The sequence below is a fragment of the Schistocerca americana genome, chromosome 1 (assembly GCF_021461395.2).
Source record: "Schistocerca americana isolate TAMUIC-IGC-003095 chromosome 1, iqSchAmer2.1, whole genome shotgun sequence".
In the NCBI taxonomy this organism is placed as follows: Eukaryota; Metazoa; Arthropoda; class Insecta; order Orthoptera; family Acrididae; genus Schistocerca; species Schistocerca americana.
In genome coordinates, this window is record NC_060119.1 from 410270228 (window position 1) to 410287964 (window position 17737).

The following is a 17737-nucleotide window of genomic DNA, read 5'->3' on the forward strand; positions in this document are numbered from 1 at the left end:
AGTAACCATGATGCTACTCAATAGGAAAATTGCCCATTACCATCTGTTCATTCCTAGGGTGTCCACCATTGTACACCTACTGCAAGTCCTTCAATGCAAAGGTGTTCCCTTTTTCTGGTCTCCAGTATGCAACTGGGTCTTCACCATGCTGAAGGGACACCTCCGTGTCTAGCTACCATCGATCCTAACGAACCGCCAGTTTTGACTCCAGATGCCTCGCAGTATGGCATGGGACTGATCCCTACCCCATTGGAATGCAGATGTCTCAGAGCTTGGCTGCTGTATGTCCCCAGTGTGCTAGTCAACAAGGCTCCCAGAACACCATTCTCTACATGACCTCCAGCAATCCAACCCTGGGAACACATCCATGTCGATTTTGCTGGTCTGTTTCTGAATCTGTTCCGGCTGATTGTCATTTTCACGCATTTTCCATACATGGTTCGGTGTTCCTGTCACAACTGAAGTCGCTATTCAAGCTCTCTCCACAATTTATTCTGTGGAAGGTATTCTGGTTACCTCTGTTTCTAATAATGAAGCCACTTCCTATCTCAGGCATTTCATGAATTCTATGTGTGGCCATGATTCACCATGTTCACTCCACTCCTTTTCACCCAGAATCCAACAGGTAGGCCGAGCCCATGGTTCACACTTTTACGGCTAAGATGAAAAAATATCTGCAAGACTCTCCTGCCAAAGGGGTATTAAATTCCTCTGACAGCCTTGCACACATTTCCTATTGGTTCCCATAACCCAGCAGAGATCCTCCACAGGCTCTAGCCAAGGACACTGCTCCATTTCCTCCATCCTGGATCTTGTCCACCATCGTGTTCTGATGTATTGGGTTTTATGGCAGGGATGGCAGTCTAGGTGCATAGTTTTGGTCGGTGACCCACTGGATATTGCAGTCACCATGCGCCAAAATGGCCGCTGTGTCTATACTCTACAGAGAGTGGTCTGGGAGGTCCAGTACCATAGAAATCAACTCCACATCTGGGTGAGCACCCATCTCCCTGTCCTGGCCACACCACTAGTTGCTGGGTGTCACCTACCTGCAAGGGTTCCAGCCTCCTCTTCCACCTGCAGCAGTACCTCCACATGAAGAGCCTATGTCTATGCAAGCTCCAGCAACAGCTCTGGTGGTGCTCCAACCAAAGTGCATATCCCTCACCAGTCAAATGTCACAAGAGCAGCCTTAGCCAGCAGCTCTGTGACCTCTCCCTTATGCACTGATGCTGGACATTGTCATGGGCTCCAACTTAAGACTGCCTGTCGCCAGTTCTATCATCTCATGCTCCAACAGGGAAGTGTCAGGGCTCTCCTCATGCTGGCCACTTTCACCTGTGTCTCCAGACTCCACCGACTGTGGGTTTCTTGCACCTCTAGCTGCTAAGGCCTCCATGTACATAGATGCTGTCTCCACATGGGGCCGACCACAGCTTGTCCTAGGAATCAGTAACAGTATGTCCCCACCCACCCAAAGGGGAGAGTGGTGTAGTGACATGCATAGATTCACATCCGAGACTGAGGCGCACAGCTGTAAGGCACACCATAGAAACGGCAGGTGCAGTCAGAAGTTTGAAGCAACAAAAGCCACCACACGTGGACATGCACATAGCCTCTCATCCGTGTACTCTACCAGCTGGCCAACAGCTTTGAGAGACAGGTGCAGCCAACTCTAACACAGTTACATATTTACCTCTGTACGTGTTTTATTGGGTTATTATTGTGAGCCAGTCGGTGGCTAGTGTACCCACTACAATAAGTTTTTTCTTCTGTCTTGTCCATCGTCATGTGGAGTTGTCTTGTGGGAATAGAAGATTAACTACTTCATGGTTTTTGTTGTTATTTACAGGTAAATGGTAATTTGAAACATAATATGAAAAAGTAAATATAAGAAGCAATCAAAAAGGTCCCATTTGAGAGCACTGCTGCAATGTAGCCAAACCCTGACGCAGGTATTCAAGCACCAAAATCTAAGGAAGGGATTAGTGTGGCATTCATGTCTTTCTGACGTGTATGCAGTAAATGTGGAAATATAACCTATGGCGACATTATTACTAAATGCACCAAAACAGGACCAACATACTGCTATTCTTTCCTTGGCATCCAAGGGACCAAATCCGGATGACATCCTCCAGAAAATGAAGAATGTTAATGGGACAGCAGATCTGTTGAAAACCACTGTTACAGAATGGTGCTGCTGTTTCATGATAATGTACATCCCCTTATCAAAAATGTAATGCCGGAATTATGCCTACTCAAATGGGAGACAACTGAGCACCCGCCCTATAGTCTGACCTCTCTCCATGCAATTATTTATTATGCCTTTGGGCCCATAAAGGCCATGAAGGGTCAACGACTCCTGTTGCCTGACGATGTGCAGCTGCCAGTTACGTACGGACTTCTTCATGCAGCAGGACATGATGTTTTAAGAAATGGGTATCTTCAACCTGGTGCAATGGTGGGATGACTGCCTCAATGCCCATGGCAATTTTACCTGATTGGTGAACCTATTCTGGACTGTACAGCCTTCAAATAGAAACTTTTTGTTCACCACTTATAATATAAAGTCAATCAAATGAGATTCTTACGAGTAACAGTTTCATGCACAAAACGATTTGTATTTTTGTATGTAGCTATAAAATAATTCACCAATTCTTTGCTATCCTAAGTTAATCCACAATAGTATACCCAATATTATAATACTGCAGCCATTTACTAATAATTAACAAAAGTTAAAATATAGACTATGTCCCTTAAAATACAGGGTAGGGCAAATCTAAAACCACTATCACACTTGGAAAACTTGACACTACAATATTATTGAAAGCAATTTTAGAAATAAGGCATGAAATAATGAAGGGTGATGTCCCAGGTCTGATCTTATTTGACTAGTAACTTTTAAAATATATAATGCTGAGAGAAACTAATTACTTTCACAGAATCTGCAAAAACTGGGCAACAAATCTAGTTAGATGGTTGGGTCTGAAGATTAAAGTCTGACTTTTAGATTGCACAGTGAAGAACTTACGAAATCTTCAAATCAGGAGATCTTGTGAGCTAACAAACTTCATGCAAAACCAATTCCACACAATGGTTGAGATTGATAACTTTATAAATATAATAACAAGAATTTAAAATACTTCAAGAATGGGAAAATTTGACAAACAAATGTAGACATTGCAATTTAGCACATAATAAAAAAATTTAGGGTTGTTCGCAGAACGTTAAGTTGTCTGAAACTTGTCGCATTTCAAGAGGTGGAGGAAAAGAAGAGGTGATTGCTGCGAGGAACAAGCCAGAAGGTGCACAAAGCAGAAAGTAGAGGGGTGGATTGGCAATCGGTGAGGAGATTGGAGATAGGATAGAGAAAACGAAAAAAGTGTTAATGTAGATGAATGGAGTTAGTGCAGGGACATGAGAGAAGGTGGGGTGGGGGATAGGGGCTAGTGGAAACTGAGGCCAGGAGGACTATGGTATCAAAGAATTTGTCAAAGGTACAGTTCCCATCTTCGTGATTTAAGAGAAATTAGTATTTCAGGGGTGGAGGTCATTCAGATTGTGTGGGTTGTGAAGCAGGCAATAAAGTCAAGCACATTGTGCTCTGCAGCATGTTCTGTAACTGGACAATCAATAATGCTGTTGGCCATAGTTTGGCTGTATCCTTTCATTCAGGTGATGGTGCTAGTGGTCAAGCTCACATACAGAAGTTGCAGTAAAATCTGTATACGACAGGATTGCTTTCATATGCATTTATATCTACATTCACATTCTGCAAATCAGTGAAGTAATGAAGTGCACTGCGAAGGGTACTTCCCACTGTACCAGTTAATAGGATTTCTTCCCAATTCATTCACACAAATATCATGGGTAGCACGTTTATTTAAAATTCTCTGTGTGCACTGTAGTTAATTTAATCTTATCATCACGATCGCTATGGAAGTGATGCGTAGGGGGTTGCAATATATTGCTCAAGTCAACATTTAAAGCAAGTTCTTGAAATTTTGTAAGCAGGCTTGCTAAGGATAGTTTGCGTCTACTTCAAGCATCTGCCAATTCATTTCTTTTGGCATCTCTGTGATGCTCTCCCACATGCCAGACAAACCTGTGACCTCGACCTCTCATGCTGCCCTTTACTGTATATGGTTTGAAAGCAATCTGCTTTGTAGACTGCCTGCATTTTCCTAATATTCTATCAATAACTCAAAGTCTGCCGCCTGCTTTACCTATGACTGAGTCTATGTGGTTGTTACATTTTGCATCTTTACAAAGTGTTACACCCAGGTATTTGAGATGACCAGTCCACTGCGACTCATCGATATTTTAGTCATTTGGTACTACAGTTTTATTTTCAGCAAAGAGCACAATTTTATATTTTTGAACATTAAAAGTGAGTTGTTGATCTTTGCAAAACACTGAAATCTTATGAGGAGCCAAGTGAATATTCATACCTACAGTTTTGTTTTTTTTTCAAACAGTACTTCATTATAGATAATTACATCATCTGCAAAAAACCTTAGGTTACAATTAATATTGCCTGCAAGGTCATTAACATACAACATAAACACCAAGGATCCCCAAACAGTTCCCTGGGCACATTTCAAGTTACTTCTACCCCTGTCGATGACTCTTGATCCAAGATAACATACTGCATCCTCCCTACCAAAAAATTCTCAATCCAGTCACAAATTTCACTTAATACCCAAATATGATCATATTTTTGATAATAAGCATAGATGTGGTACTGAGTCAAATGCTTTTCAGAAACAGAAATATTGCACTACCTTGATACAAAAATTTCAGTAAGGCACTTGAGGAAGTGCGAGTTGAATTTCACATGACTGATAATTCTGGAACCCATGCTGGTTGGCATGGAAGAGGTCATTCTGTTCTAGATACTTCATTATGCCCAAGCTCAGAATATGTTCCAAGATACTACTACAAATCTATGTCAACAATATTGAATGGTAGTTTTTTCAATCATTTCTGCTGCCCTTCTTGTAGACGGTTGTGACCTGTGTTTTATTCCAATTGCTGGGCACAGTTTTTTGTTCAAGCAATCTATGGTAGATTATAGTTAAAACAAGGGCTAACTCGGCCACAACTTCAGTGCAGGGGCTTGGACTTTGTTCAATTTTACAGATTTTAGCTGCTTCTCAATGCCATTGACACTAATATTTACGTCACTCACCTTCGCAGTGGTGCAAGAGTGGAAGTGAGAAAATACTCCTGGGTTTTCATTTGTAAAAGAATATTTGAAAACTGAGTTCAGCATTTTTGTCTTTGCTTTGCTACCCTCATTTTCAGCCACTGTTTCATCCATTAGTGTATGGACACTAACTTTGGTACCACTAACAGCCTTTAAATATGACAAAATTTCTTTGGGTTTTGCGACAGATCCTTCCATAATGTTCTGTTATGGTAATCACTGAAAGCTTCACATATTGCCCTCTTGACAGTCAAATGTGTTTTTTTCAGTATTTCTCTATCTAAAGCCCTATGCTTTGTTTTACATCTATCATGCGGTAGTCTCTATTTCTTTAGAAGTTTATTTGCAGTGACTATACCACAAAGGGTCCCTCTCAACATTAACTGTTCTACTAGATACAAGTGCACTGCCAACTATTCTTCTACATGCTCCTCTCCAGAGCTACATACTTGAAGTTCCTCTTTGAAATATGACACTACTGCCTCTTTATCTAGTTTGCTGAAAATGTTAATTCTTCTACTTGATTTAGTGGCTCTTTGTACATTGGTAATCACTGTTTCTCAACACCGTTGACACTAATATTTATATCACTCATCTTTGCAGAGGTGCACTGACAGCAGATCCAATGTGGACATCCTCAAAGAGGTCAAGTCTGTTTTTTGCTTCCATCATGAATGGGCCACTGAACAATATGTTCTCTCACAGAATGCATTTATAAATTTTTTGCAGAATGCCTTGTCATGCTCACCACACACAAAACTGTAATTATTCAAACTCCCAAAACTTTAATTATTCAAAGTGATTATTGGGCAATTAACACTTCCTTAAATGATGATGATATGATTGGTGAACTTATTTACTATTGACCTTTGGTTTTCTCAAACGTTTTGTGTTTTATCTGGAAGTGAGTCTAGTGACTGATAGAAGAATCTGATTACAAGTTTGTGTCCATTCTTGATACTGCATATTGCCCACACTATCTCACACACAGTTTCCATTTCTATCTCAGTGGATTTGAGTTGCTTGTCTATTGTGACAAATACACCATCCCCATTTACTGTTAGTCTGCCCTTTCAATATACGCTTAAACTTCCCCCAAATGCCTCGCTGCTATCAATTTCAGGTTTTACCAGCTTTCTGTACCTAGTATAAAAGGAGCTCCAAAGTTTTTAGGAGTGCTTCAAACTCTGACACTTTGTTGTGGATGCCTCAGCAGCTAAGCACAAGGGTTTTAGTACTCTCACCTTTAGGGGCCATTTCTTTGAATCACTTCTAAGTCCCCTACAACTACCTGTATGCACCCCAAATGCAGTCAGCTACCTGGGCAGTAGCCTCCTCTGATATTTAGTGCATGCATGACCCATTTAGGTGGGACCCAACAGTTCACAACACCATGATGCAAGTCCAGAAAGTCTCATCCCAGCTTGTCACAGAACCTTTTGTCTCTGGCTGAATCCTTCCACTTAGAACTGGGAGGCCATAATCAGTTCTGGGACAAAGCTGCAAATAGTGAGCTTTGTTGCACATCCCTGTGCAAGGCTGGTCTTCTCAACCTTCTCTGCCAGTTGCTGGAATGATTTAAGTATGACTTCAGAGCTCAGATGGCAGGCATTGTTTGTTCCCATGTGTGCCAAGATCTGCAGTTGATTGCCCTGTTTCCTGACTGGCTGGTGGAACAGCTTCTTCAAAATGGTGAATGAGGCCCACATGCATATACACAGAGTCCATCAGTGTTCCTTCACATCCCTTGCCATCATATCCCTAAGGGATATCATTATTCACCATATATTTGAAGTGTTGACGGCTCATAGACCCCTACCCTTCTGCATTTACCTCCTCTTGACATGGGACACGGCAGGTTTCTCAACAGGTGAAGTGGGTCTTACAGGCTCAGTTCTGGTTTCAGTGAAAGACAGCTCCTTTAAGTAATTGGTTAGGGGGATCAGTATAACATCTTGAGTTCTCCTTGGTCCATATCTCCCTTGTACAGGTGCCTAGGCCTGCCACAGACAAGTCACTGACAGTCAAGTGGATGAGTGATGACAGACCCTGTATGTAACTGTAGAGGAAACTGGATATCCTGTATGTAACTGTAGGGGAAACTGGATATCCTGTATGTAACTGTAGGGGAAACTGGATATCCTGTATGTAACTGTAGGGGAAACTGGATATCCTGTATGTAACTGTAGGGGAACCTGGATATCCTGTACGTAACTGTAGAGGAACCTGGATATCCTGTACGTAACTGTAGAGGAAACTGGATATCCTGTACGTAACTGTAGAGGAACCTGGATATCCTGTATGTATCTGTAGAGGAACCTGGATATCCTGTATGTATCTGTAGAGGAACCTGGATATCCTGTATGTATCTGTAGAGGAAACAGGATCCACTCAAGCAGATAGCATGAGACACATCTTTGGTATATATTTGGTACAGAACTCTTGCGATCACTCCCACTAGACCCATTTGCAGGAGCTTCTAATTATTGGACAGCAGTCATGGTGATTTCCTGCTGCTTATGAATGTCAAATAACCTACCCTGGATTCAAGAACAGCATTCACAGTGAAGCTGCATTGTGGCTAGTGCAATGTTTTAAAGAGTTGTAAAAATGTATAAAATAACCCTATTGATTTTCTTTTAATCTGTTAAGCAAAAAATATTAATAACTTCCTTTAAGAACTAAAGCAGTTTGATGGTAAGCAAAATGCATAAGCAACAAACCTAGGATCAAAGTTACTAGTTTCCTGAAGCTTTTATGAGGTGATAGTCACTAACAAAATTGTATTACTTTATGATAAGTGCAGATAATATAAACTCCTTTTAAGGAAAAACTAGATGTAACATTAGTTATAATATGCATTACAGCAACTAAATCACAAATGACAATTTACTATGAAATTGCTTAAGTGAACAGCAATCACAGCTAATGAAAATCTGAGAGAGAGAGAGAGAGAGAGAGAGAGAGAGAGAGAGAGAGAGAGAGAGACCTGAATCTGGCACATGCAGTTTCACGGAAAGGAAAATTTGAAAGTCAACTTGTTTATGTAAATTAATCTGCAAATTACATTTGCCTTTTTTTTTACTTAGCTGAAACTATGATAACTTCTACAACAATGTGCCAAAGACGAACACTGGAGCATTATTTTATCACAATCAAAATAATGTAAATTGTGGGGCACAAAGGACGCACATCTTATTTGGGCAGCTACCAACATGCATTACCTTTCACCAGTGGACTTAAATCTGATAGAATGGGATATGCCTGTGACAGGAATGGAATAGGATGTGCTAGGTGGATAGACCCAAGACAGATCTTCTATAGAGAAGGGATTGCGAGCAGGTGTGGCACGTGGATGGACCATGATATTACGTTGATTGGGTGGGGGGTGTTGGAATACCACTCTGGGAGAATTTGGTGGAATTGTGAGAAGAGAAACATGTTCCTCATTCCAGGCAGTCAAAGATCTGGTGGAGACTGCAGATAAGTTAGGATGCTACTGGTTACATTAGGGTGATATTGGATAATGAGAGGGGGACTCCCTTGTAGATGGATTGTGGGGTGGTTTGACAAGGGGAAATGGGAAATAGGTTTGTTCACAAACTAGTTGCTTCTACATACTTATACCTAACTACATGGTATCGCAATACCTCCTTTTGGTAATCTATCATCACCCACTGATTCCAAACAATTTTTCAGTTTTATAATGGCCATAGTCAACTTTTGCTGTTCAGTTGTCTATGGGATGCAGAAGAGTGAAGGTATGGGACAGGAGCTGAAAACATACACTCTGAAAGATACAATCCAGCAACACATACAAAAATGGGAAACCCACTTAGAGAAAATTAATTTAATATTACTGAATAGTTCAATATGATAACTTTTGTTAAGTGATCACTCACGTCCTGAACAAAACCATTAATATATGAAAACAATTCTGTTGTACTAGAAGAAACAATGTATATGTGTACTACCGAGAACTTGCCAAAGGGATTACCTCACTGGAGTATGTCGCACCAATGGTACTGCCAATGCAGGACCTGGCACATGTGGACGCACCTGTGCACCTGGTGCACAAGGCAGAAAATGTGATAGATATTCTTCAGCTAACATAATGTAAACAGAATCCCAAAAGCCTTCACTCGCTTCTGGTGGTCGCCGCAGCTGGAGCCATGGGTCTACCAAATGTGTAGCGAAATGAGTCATGTAGAGTTCAAATGGATCTTACAATTGTTAAGTAACATACAAGAAAATTAACAACATTCAGAGATGTCTCAAAATGTTATGGTACAAGAATACAAAGTTCGTTATTTACTTAAGGTTTTTCTTCCCTAAGTAACGCCAACAAATATTATAAACTTCAGTTTGAATAGTTGGCTACTAGACTGAGTCTGAGTGAATGAAATGAACAATGGAATATACAGTTATAATTAAATTCCCTTAAAGAACACTTCAAGTATACTTAAACTGATATCTGTGTGTTTGGGAAGTCCTTAGTGAAATATAAATAACTTAAGGAGTAAAAGTAACAACTCACCAAATAGTAGAGGTGCTGAGTCATTGACAGGCACATAAACCTGACTGGGGATGTTGCAAGCTTTCAGATTGAAAAGCCTGCATTATTATCGAATTCCTTAAATTATGTAAATGTTTATACTTTAGACATGCAGAATTAGCTACAGATTCTTAGTCGTTCCTGCATACTTCACAATGAGTACAAAGGGTAGGGCCATAACACACTTTTAAAATTAAAAACAGGCTTTGATGTAAAATTTTTATTCGTCAATGTGCTAGTGAAACATACTGTGGATATTAAACAGGAAGATGCAGCACTGGCCCATATGAGATCTTGCAGCTTAACCTCACAAATACTTCCTGTAGAAATCAGTTTTAATGAGCAGATGAACTTAACTGTTATGAGTTCTTTGTTCTCATAATAGCAGAAGATGTGCTCACAGAGGCATTTAGAGAGGTGGCACTACTCTACTTTCCTCCACATCACAGATGTTGCCTCCATTATGCAGATATGATAGGTGTCTTTACACTTCCTTAGACAGATTTTGTATTTCCACTCTGAGAATATTTGTCAGTATCTCGCAAGCAACTATTTTTGAGAATGTCAATACAGGCCAATTTTGTCTTATTTTATTATTTCTTATCAATTTTTTTACTCAGGAACAGTGTGATCCAAAGCGACTACCATTGTACAAGTCACTACTTCAGTTCATAGCGTGTTACCAAAAAATTAAAAGATGATAAACCACAACAATGCATCTCAAACAGTCAGTATAACTAAGTAGCAAAATGCAGTGGGAGGTTTTTAACTACTGTGAGATATTCCTGTAAAGAATAGAAGTGGTACACCACAAGGATGGCTTTCAACTTAGATTTTAAGATATCTTTCAGTTTTGCTGGTAGTCTACTGAAAATGGAATCTGCAACTACATGTGGCATATGACTGAGTTAGCCTTCAAAGATATCTTGAATAATTTTCTAAGAGCTTGCTACCCCTTGGATATAATGTAGATTTCAGCTTGTCGTGTCTAAAAATACAATGGTTCTTTCATAGAAGTGAGACCTTGACAGTAATTAACACCATCAACTGCTGCTGGTATTAAAAGAATGCTTCTCATGATGACTCATGTTGCAGATAGTCTTTTCATTCTGTAGTAACTGCTTTGCAAGAGTTTACCTGATGTACCAGGAAACTTATTTCCTGTAAATGTTCTGGCTAATTTCTCATCAAAATTGCCTGAAATTGTTATCTTAGCCTTTTAAGATAATCTACAAATATTTCAGTGATGAAATTAACAGGCAATTTCCTTGTTAATGTACAATAATATGCCAAAAGCACGACTTTTTTTTCACAGACAGCAGATTCAGTGCTGTATGAACTAAAAATATTGTTTCCAACCGGAAAAAAATGATAGCTATTGTTGCAGAGTCACACTGATTCAATTCTTCTTCTTCTTATTCTTCTTCTGCATGAGCCTTTGTCCCACAGTTTGCGCAGGATCGGCACTGTTACCATCGGATTTGGCATGGTTAATTCCAGCCACTCTGTACCCCCCGGGATGGAATCGGTGTACCCCAGCTGTCTGCGTCTAGTGTAACTCATGAAATAGTGCGAACGTGCTGCAAGTGTCTGCGAGTTGTGTAACTGAGGCAGAATGTGGGGACCAACCTGGTATTCACCTAGTGGAATGTGGAAGAGTACCTAAAAACCACATGCATGCTAGCCGGCACACCGGCCCTTGTTAATCCAGCATGCGGAATTGATCCGGGGCCGGCGCACCAACCTAAGTCCAGGAAGCAGCGCATTAGCGCTCTCAGCTAACGTGGTGGGTCTCACACAGAGGCAATTCTGAGACTTTAAACAAGTGGACTGTAAGAAAGTCATGTGAATGTTAAACTGGTTATGATCTCAAATTGCAGATCAGTATCCATCTTCTCCACCATATGTATGTAAATCACTTCCTTAAATTCTGTAGGCTAATAACAAATCTTTTTCTCAGTGAGCATTTGCACAAGCTTTTTCTGACTTCCTTTCGGTTTCTTGATAATGGTAACGTGTCACATAACTTTTGTGATGCTCTATCCAAAGGTGGGTAGAGGTTCTTCATAAATTCTTAGATTATACTAGTCGGCTAACACCTACACTGCTCTCCTACACACAGATGGAATTGTTTCATTCAGTAGACTAACAAGGGAATGGTCCAACAAGACTTCTTGAAACCTACCTTCAAATTTTTTACAGAAGAAAAAGATAACAAAAGAAATGCACTGTCAAAATTTTAGCTGCCTTAGCAGCTGCAAGTATTTAAAAAAAAAAGTTGAAAATTGCCAAATTCATAGCTTGCCAGGCGGCAGTAAAAGTGTACACCCCTATTGGCACAGTAGGAACTGCGCATGCGCAACTAGGCACACACACAGCCAAGGTCGGCAATACATTTGTAAACTGGAAACACAACGCAACCCAATTGTAATTTGTAAACAACATTTCAGGTTACCGTTCGCTGATCGTCTTTCTGACACTAAAGGACACAGTTACTATTCTCTTGAATTAGCCACTGAAGTAACATCTAATACAAATTATCAGCTGCTTTTTGCAGTATTGGTAAGTACTGACAATACAAATAAAGCTGAATTAATATTTACTGTACTTCTGTAAGGCATACCTTTTTTCCTTCCTGTTTCACAGTAATGTGGAATCCAATTAATGTTCTCAATTTAGCAATGATGAAATATGAAGGATGTGGTTTCCAGCCGAAATCACCTATTTCTCCTGAGGACATACAGGGTTTGTATAAAAAGTAATGAGGCTGAGCTTGTGAATCAAAATTTATTGTAGTTATTGCTACAACAACTTAGTACTCTTCAATGTATGACCTTTGAGAGTCACATTCAGCTGCATGTAAGGTTTCCATGTTTCAAATGCTGCCGTGAACGCTGAGTCCAGGATGGCAATGGCTGGCCTCACACGATGGACCCTTGCTTCCAGCCTCTTGAGCACTTTGCAATAAAAAGCACTATTGACAGTTTGGCCTTGGCGCACAAACTCATGATGAACCACGCGCCTAACGTCAAAAAAACGAAATAAGCCTGGCCTTCACCTTCGCGTTGCGAATGCGAGCATTTTTGGACGTGGGGATGCTGTGGTGTGCCCTTCGGCAGTCATGTGCTTTGTCTCCGGGTCGTACTCGAACACCAAGGTTTCATCTCCAGTGGTAATGTTATCTAAAAATTCTGGATCAGCTTCAATGCTCTGGAGATTGTCTTGGCAGGCAGCCACACATGTTTTGTATTGAACATCTGACAAAATCTTTGGGACCATCTTGGCACAGATTTTCCTCTTCGATAATGCTTTGGTGGCAATGTACAATGTTATTTTATCAAGTCTGAGGTCGTCTGCTATCACCCTGACACTCATCTGACGATCAGTGTTCAATAAAACGTGCACGGGGTCGATGTTTTCGTCAGTTTTGCTGCTTGGCGGGCGTTTGGAGCAGTCCTCATCCTCTACGCTGTCTTGGCCCTCTTTAAAGCTCTTCATCCACCTGAAAACTTGGGATTTTGACAGGCAATAATTGCCGTAGGCTTGTCGACACATACCCAATGTTTCTGTACCCAATTTTCCTAGTTTCACACAAAACGTTATGGCTTAACATTGCTCGAGCATTTGCGTCACGACCAACGACTCTGCGACGTGTCCACTCAACACGCGACGCTGGCAAGACAAGAGCCCACAGGCGACTGGCTTGCCTTGCATTTTCAGCCAGACACCCTCCACCACCAATCCCCCTGGGTGAGCACACCCTACGAAGTACAGTCGCATTAGCAAGCAAAAGACCGGTTTCTCTCCTTTTTATGTAAACACTGTATGCATCATTTGTTAGTCGAGTTCCTTGACATTCATACGAATAATATCAACATTTCATTTGAAATTGTGGATACGTTAGAAGAAATAGGAAATAACTGCGACGATCCATGAATTGTGGTTCAGGTGACATCAGTTGTGCCAGTAACAGTTCTGATGAAGAATACCTTCCAAGTCTTTAAAAGACACACACACACACACACACACACACACACACACGCACACGTACTGCAACAGCTTTCAGTGACAAAGAAAATGCAGTGAAATATTGGTTAAACAAAGCAGGGAAAAATGCTTGAAGTTATGCAGTGTTCAAAGGCATTTTCATTTCGTAAAATTGGAGCATGACCTGTACAAATGGAGGAATGAATTACATGAAGTAAGAAATATACGCCAAACGGAAACCCAAAACCATCTGAATGAAAAACTGTTTGAAATATTTAGAACTGCTTATGAGAGGCTATGCAGTGTTACCGATGGATATCTACAAGACTGGGCCCTCCAAATTGCATCTGACATGAACACTGCTAATTTCCAGGTTTTGTCTTCCTTGCTACGCAGGTTCAAGAAATTGTACAGAATAGGAAGTCGCAAAGTTACCAAGTTTACGTCACGTAAACGTGTAGAACAGCTGCCAGTGATAGCCAATACTATAGAGAAATTCATAGCTGACGTAAAGATGAAACTTGCTGTTTATCCCCACAACTTCTGTTTATAATGCTGATCAGTCATGTTTTGTGAAAGAACTCTGTTCTCACTGCACTTTATCATTTCAGGGCGAAAAAAAGATGGAGTCAGTTGCCCAATCAATGAATGCAATGACACATTCATATACGATAATGCCAGTGATAAGTATGAATGGTTTACTGTTTCCACAGCTGTATCTCTGTCTTCAAGAACCGCAAGGCAAATTATGACCAAAAATTAAAAAAATGGACTGTTTAGTTGCAAAAATCTTGTAATCAAACATATCAAAATCTGGAAAAATGGGAGAAAATAATTTTCAACATTTTGTTCAAAATGTATTCCTGCCATCTGCAAAGGCTAATTCATTGCTTTTGTTGGATTCATGGTCTGGATGTAATGATGCATCTGTTTTTTTTGCGGAGGACGATGAAAAATCTGTAGATATAATGTGGATCCCACCTGCCACTACTAGTGCGATTCAACCTCTCGATAATGAATTTTTTCGACAGTCACAAGCATTTTTCAGAAAATTATTAGACAACATAATTTCTGATACCTCTCTCTCATTTCAGGTCTATCAGCGGAACAGTATTCTTAAGCTCCAGTCATTTGTGCAATACCAGTTTTCTTCGCCACGTTTTACGAATTTGATCAAGTATGCCAGGTATGCAGCGCAATATGCAGAACAACAACCGGGACCATTTCTGACTCCATCCCAGTTCTGTCTAAATAAAACTAGAGGTTACTCCGAAGTGACTGACTGCATCAATTTTTCCTTTGTCTGGTGTGCCTGGTGCAAGAAAAGTTTTTGTTTCTGTCGTCCAATAGAGACTTTGCGTTTTTGTGATGACTACAGGGAATAAACAAAGAACTGTTTCGGTAACAGTCAAATGTACAACATTCAAACGTTATTATAAGGAATGGCCTACAAGAATTGTTATAAAATGTAGTACAGCAAGACATTTCATTTCAACACATTACAAGTCCTCATTGATGGAAGTCATCTGAGACATCAAACACTGCAATAATTTTATTTTCTCTGCTAGCCACTTTTATCAGAATTACATGTGCAAGAATTGAATTGTCGAAATGAAGTTATTCAAAAAAAATGTCTGTATAGCTTAAACCAAATTTTCACTGGAGCAAATAAGTTAACAAGCACGAGAAAAAGAGAATTCTGTCTGGTGTATCCAAAAGGCCTCTTGCAGTCTTTCAACTGGATGCCACTGCAGCTACTTACATGTCCCTAATCTTTCCTAGTTACCTAACTGGAAAATGGAGACCTGCCGTTTAACATGGAATCCGAACCACAGGTCTTTCGTGGCCACTCCAACATCTGTGAGAAGTGAATGTTCAATTAAAAGTCATAGTGAAAAAGCTGTGGTCGAAACGAGATTTGATCCTGCGCTCTGTGGATCACAAAGCGCACACTTTGCCACTAGACCATTTCCATATTTTTTTATTTTTTTTTTTATTTTTAATAATATGACCATTAGACCTTACACGCATAGTGGAAACGAACGCTAACTGTGTCACCTCTTGAGATGATGCTCAACATCAGTAATTAGTGTTTATAAATTTCCCCTCAATGGTAATGAGAAGCCAGGGAAAAATGGCAGTGACATACAAGGAAAATTTTGGACCAGTGCTAAGTAGAGATGGATGCAATTCCGAGTAAGAAGCACGATCTCCACGCATGTCATGCTTCCATACAAGTTGAGACACTTAAATTCTTCCTCCTCTGCACCATTTTACATTATCCATCAAGAACAGTGAGCTTGCCATGCAAAATAACCCTTATTGAACAGCAAAGTTTCGCATTCTGGCTCTAACAAGATAAAATTGTATCCTGTATGCTGAATATTAGCTCCAAAAACTAAAAACTAATAACACAGTTTTCATACGCAATGTTCCCCACCTTGTGTTCTCTTCCGTTCCCTCTAGTATACACGATTCTATCCATATTAGTGAATTTTCTGCAAATGCTCATTCGTACATGTTCACTTCCATTCGTTCCATGATAAACCAGGCTTTAGGTGCTTAAAACTGATGTCTGTGAACTCCGAATAATTCTGCTATACGCTGCTCCGTGAGTGATTTGCCGAGTCGCATGCTATACAGGCAGGGCACTACAAACCGCTGTTATAAACTGTTCTTCACATGGGAAAAATGTGCAACTTCAACATTTTTTACAAAATACTTGCAGCGCCTCTTAGCAGCTAAAATTTTGACTTCCATCAGCTCCAAACAAAAGTCATTATAAGTTGCTGATGGATTTAGTCACAATTTAATATTCTCCTTGCAATTTGGAATATGTTCAGTTGTCAGATGTTACAGTCTTATTATTACTATTATTACCAATTCTGTCATTTACTACAATATTACTACAATAAAACAAATACAATATTGCAATCTAAACAATGATACTAAAATGGATACTGTAGAAAACAAAGTTAAGAACTAGATTACAGCATACTTTAAAATTATAAGACAATCAACATTAGAACATAGTTTAGCAAAATAACAGGGTTGCTGCTGTTTTTATTGGCACTGAGTTGCAGCTCATGTAGACATTATTCTATTACCAGAGAAGTATTCTATAATACTGTACAAAGGTTGATCTTTCAATACACACATTTTAGTTCTAATAGTTCGAATGGTAATGATTAAATATTCTTAAGTAGAGCATTAAATAATTTTAGGGTCACCATTGGGAAGCAGTGCTGTGTCTTAGTTAATCAATATGTGTACTGTCTTTAAAGTGAGTGCTCTGTTAATCAACTCTATCTGCAAGTCCGAAGATTTGTCTTTGTGTGAACAAGGCAATTGTATCATCTGCAAACTGTAAGGAGTGCCCATTGGAGTCGGTGTCCTTAAAGAAAATTAAGAACAGAGGCCCTATTATAGATCTCTGTGAAATCTGTGGCACAACATGTTTTTATTTCATTTCACCTGAGTCTGCTCACTGAACCGATACAATCTGCCACTTGTTATTTAAGTAGGATTTGAGTTTTTAGAACACATGATTTTAACTTGCTGAGAAGGGCCTTATGTGGGATACAATCAAATGCTTTACTAAGGTCACAAAGTAACACTGCTATAGATTCCTTTCCTTCAAAATCCTAACTTATATTTGCAACTAAGTACTGCAGTTGTCATTGACTTGCCCTTCTGAAAGCTGTGCTGCATATCGTAAAAGAGGTTATTTCCTTCAAAATAACCTCATAGCTGACCTATCATTATGGACTCCATCACTGGTATTATAGATTTAGACCTGCAGCTTGACATTTCATGAGGATTACCTTTTTCGTAAAGTGCTACTGTAGATGCTACTTTCAGGAAGTCTGGAAATTCATTGGAATGGAGGCATTCATTTATTACTGCTGTCAGTGATTGAGCAGTTTCACACATTACTCTGTTTAAAATAGTACAGGACATGTTGTAAATATCAGGACTCCCTGAGT

The 17737-nt window shown here is 39.9% G+C and overlaps 1 protein-coding gene across 2 annotated transcripts in view; it reads right to left on the reverse strand.

Annotated features, from left to right (window-relative positions):
- Positions 1 to 17737, reverse strand: part of LOC124602067 (sphingomyelin phosphodiesterase 4) — a 200969-nt gene that overhangs the window by 168433 nt on the left and 14799 nt on the right. For both annotated transcript variants that reach the window (XM_047136294.1, XM_047136293.1), the window contains exon 4: positions 9207 to 9432. In XM_047136294.1, the coding sequence (XP_046992250.1) occupies positions 9207 to 9432 (226 nt within the window). The remainder of the gene's footprint in view (positions 1 to 9206; positions 9433 to 17737) is intronic.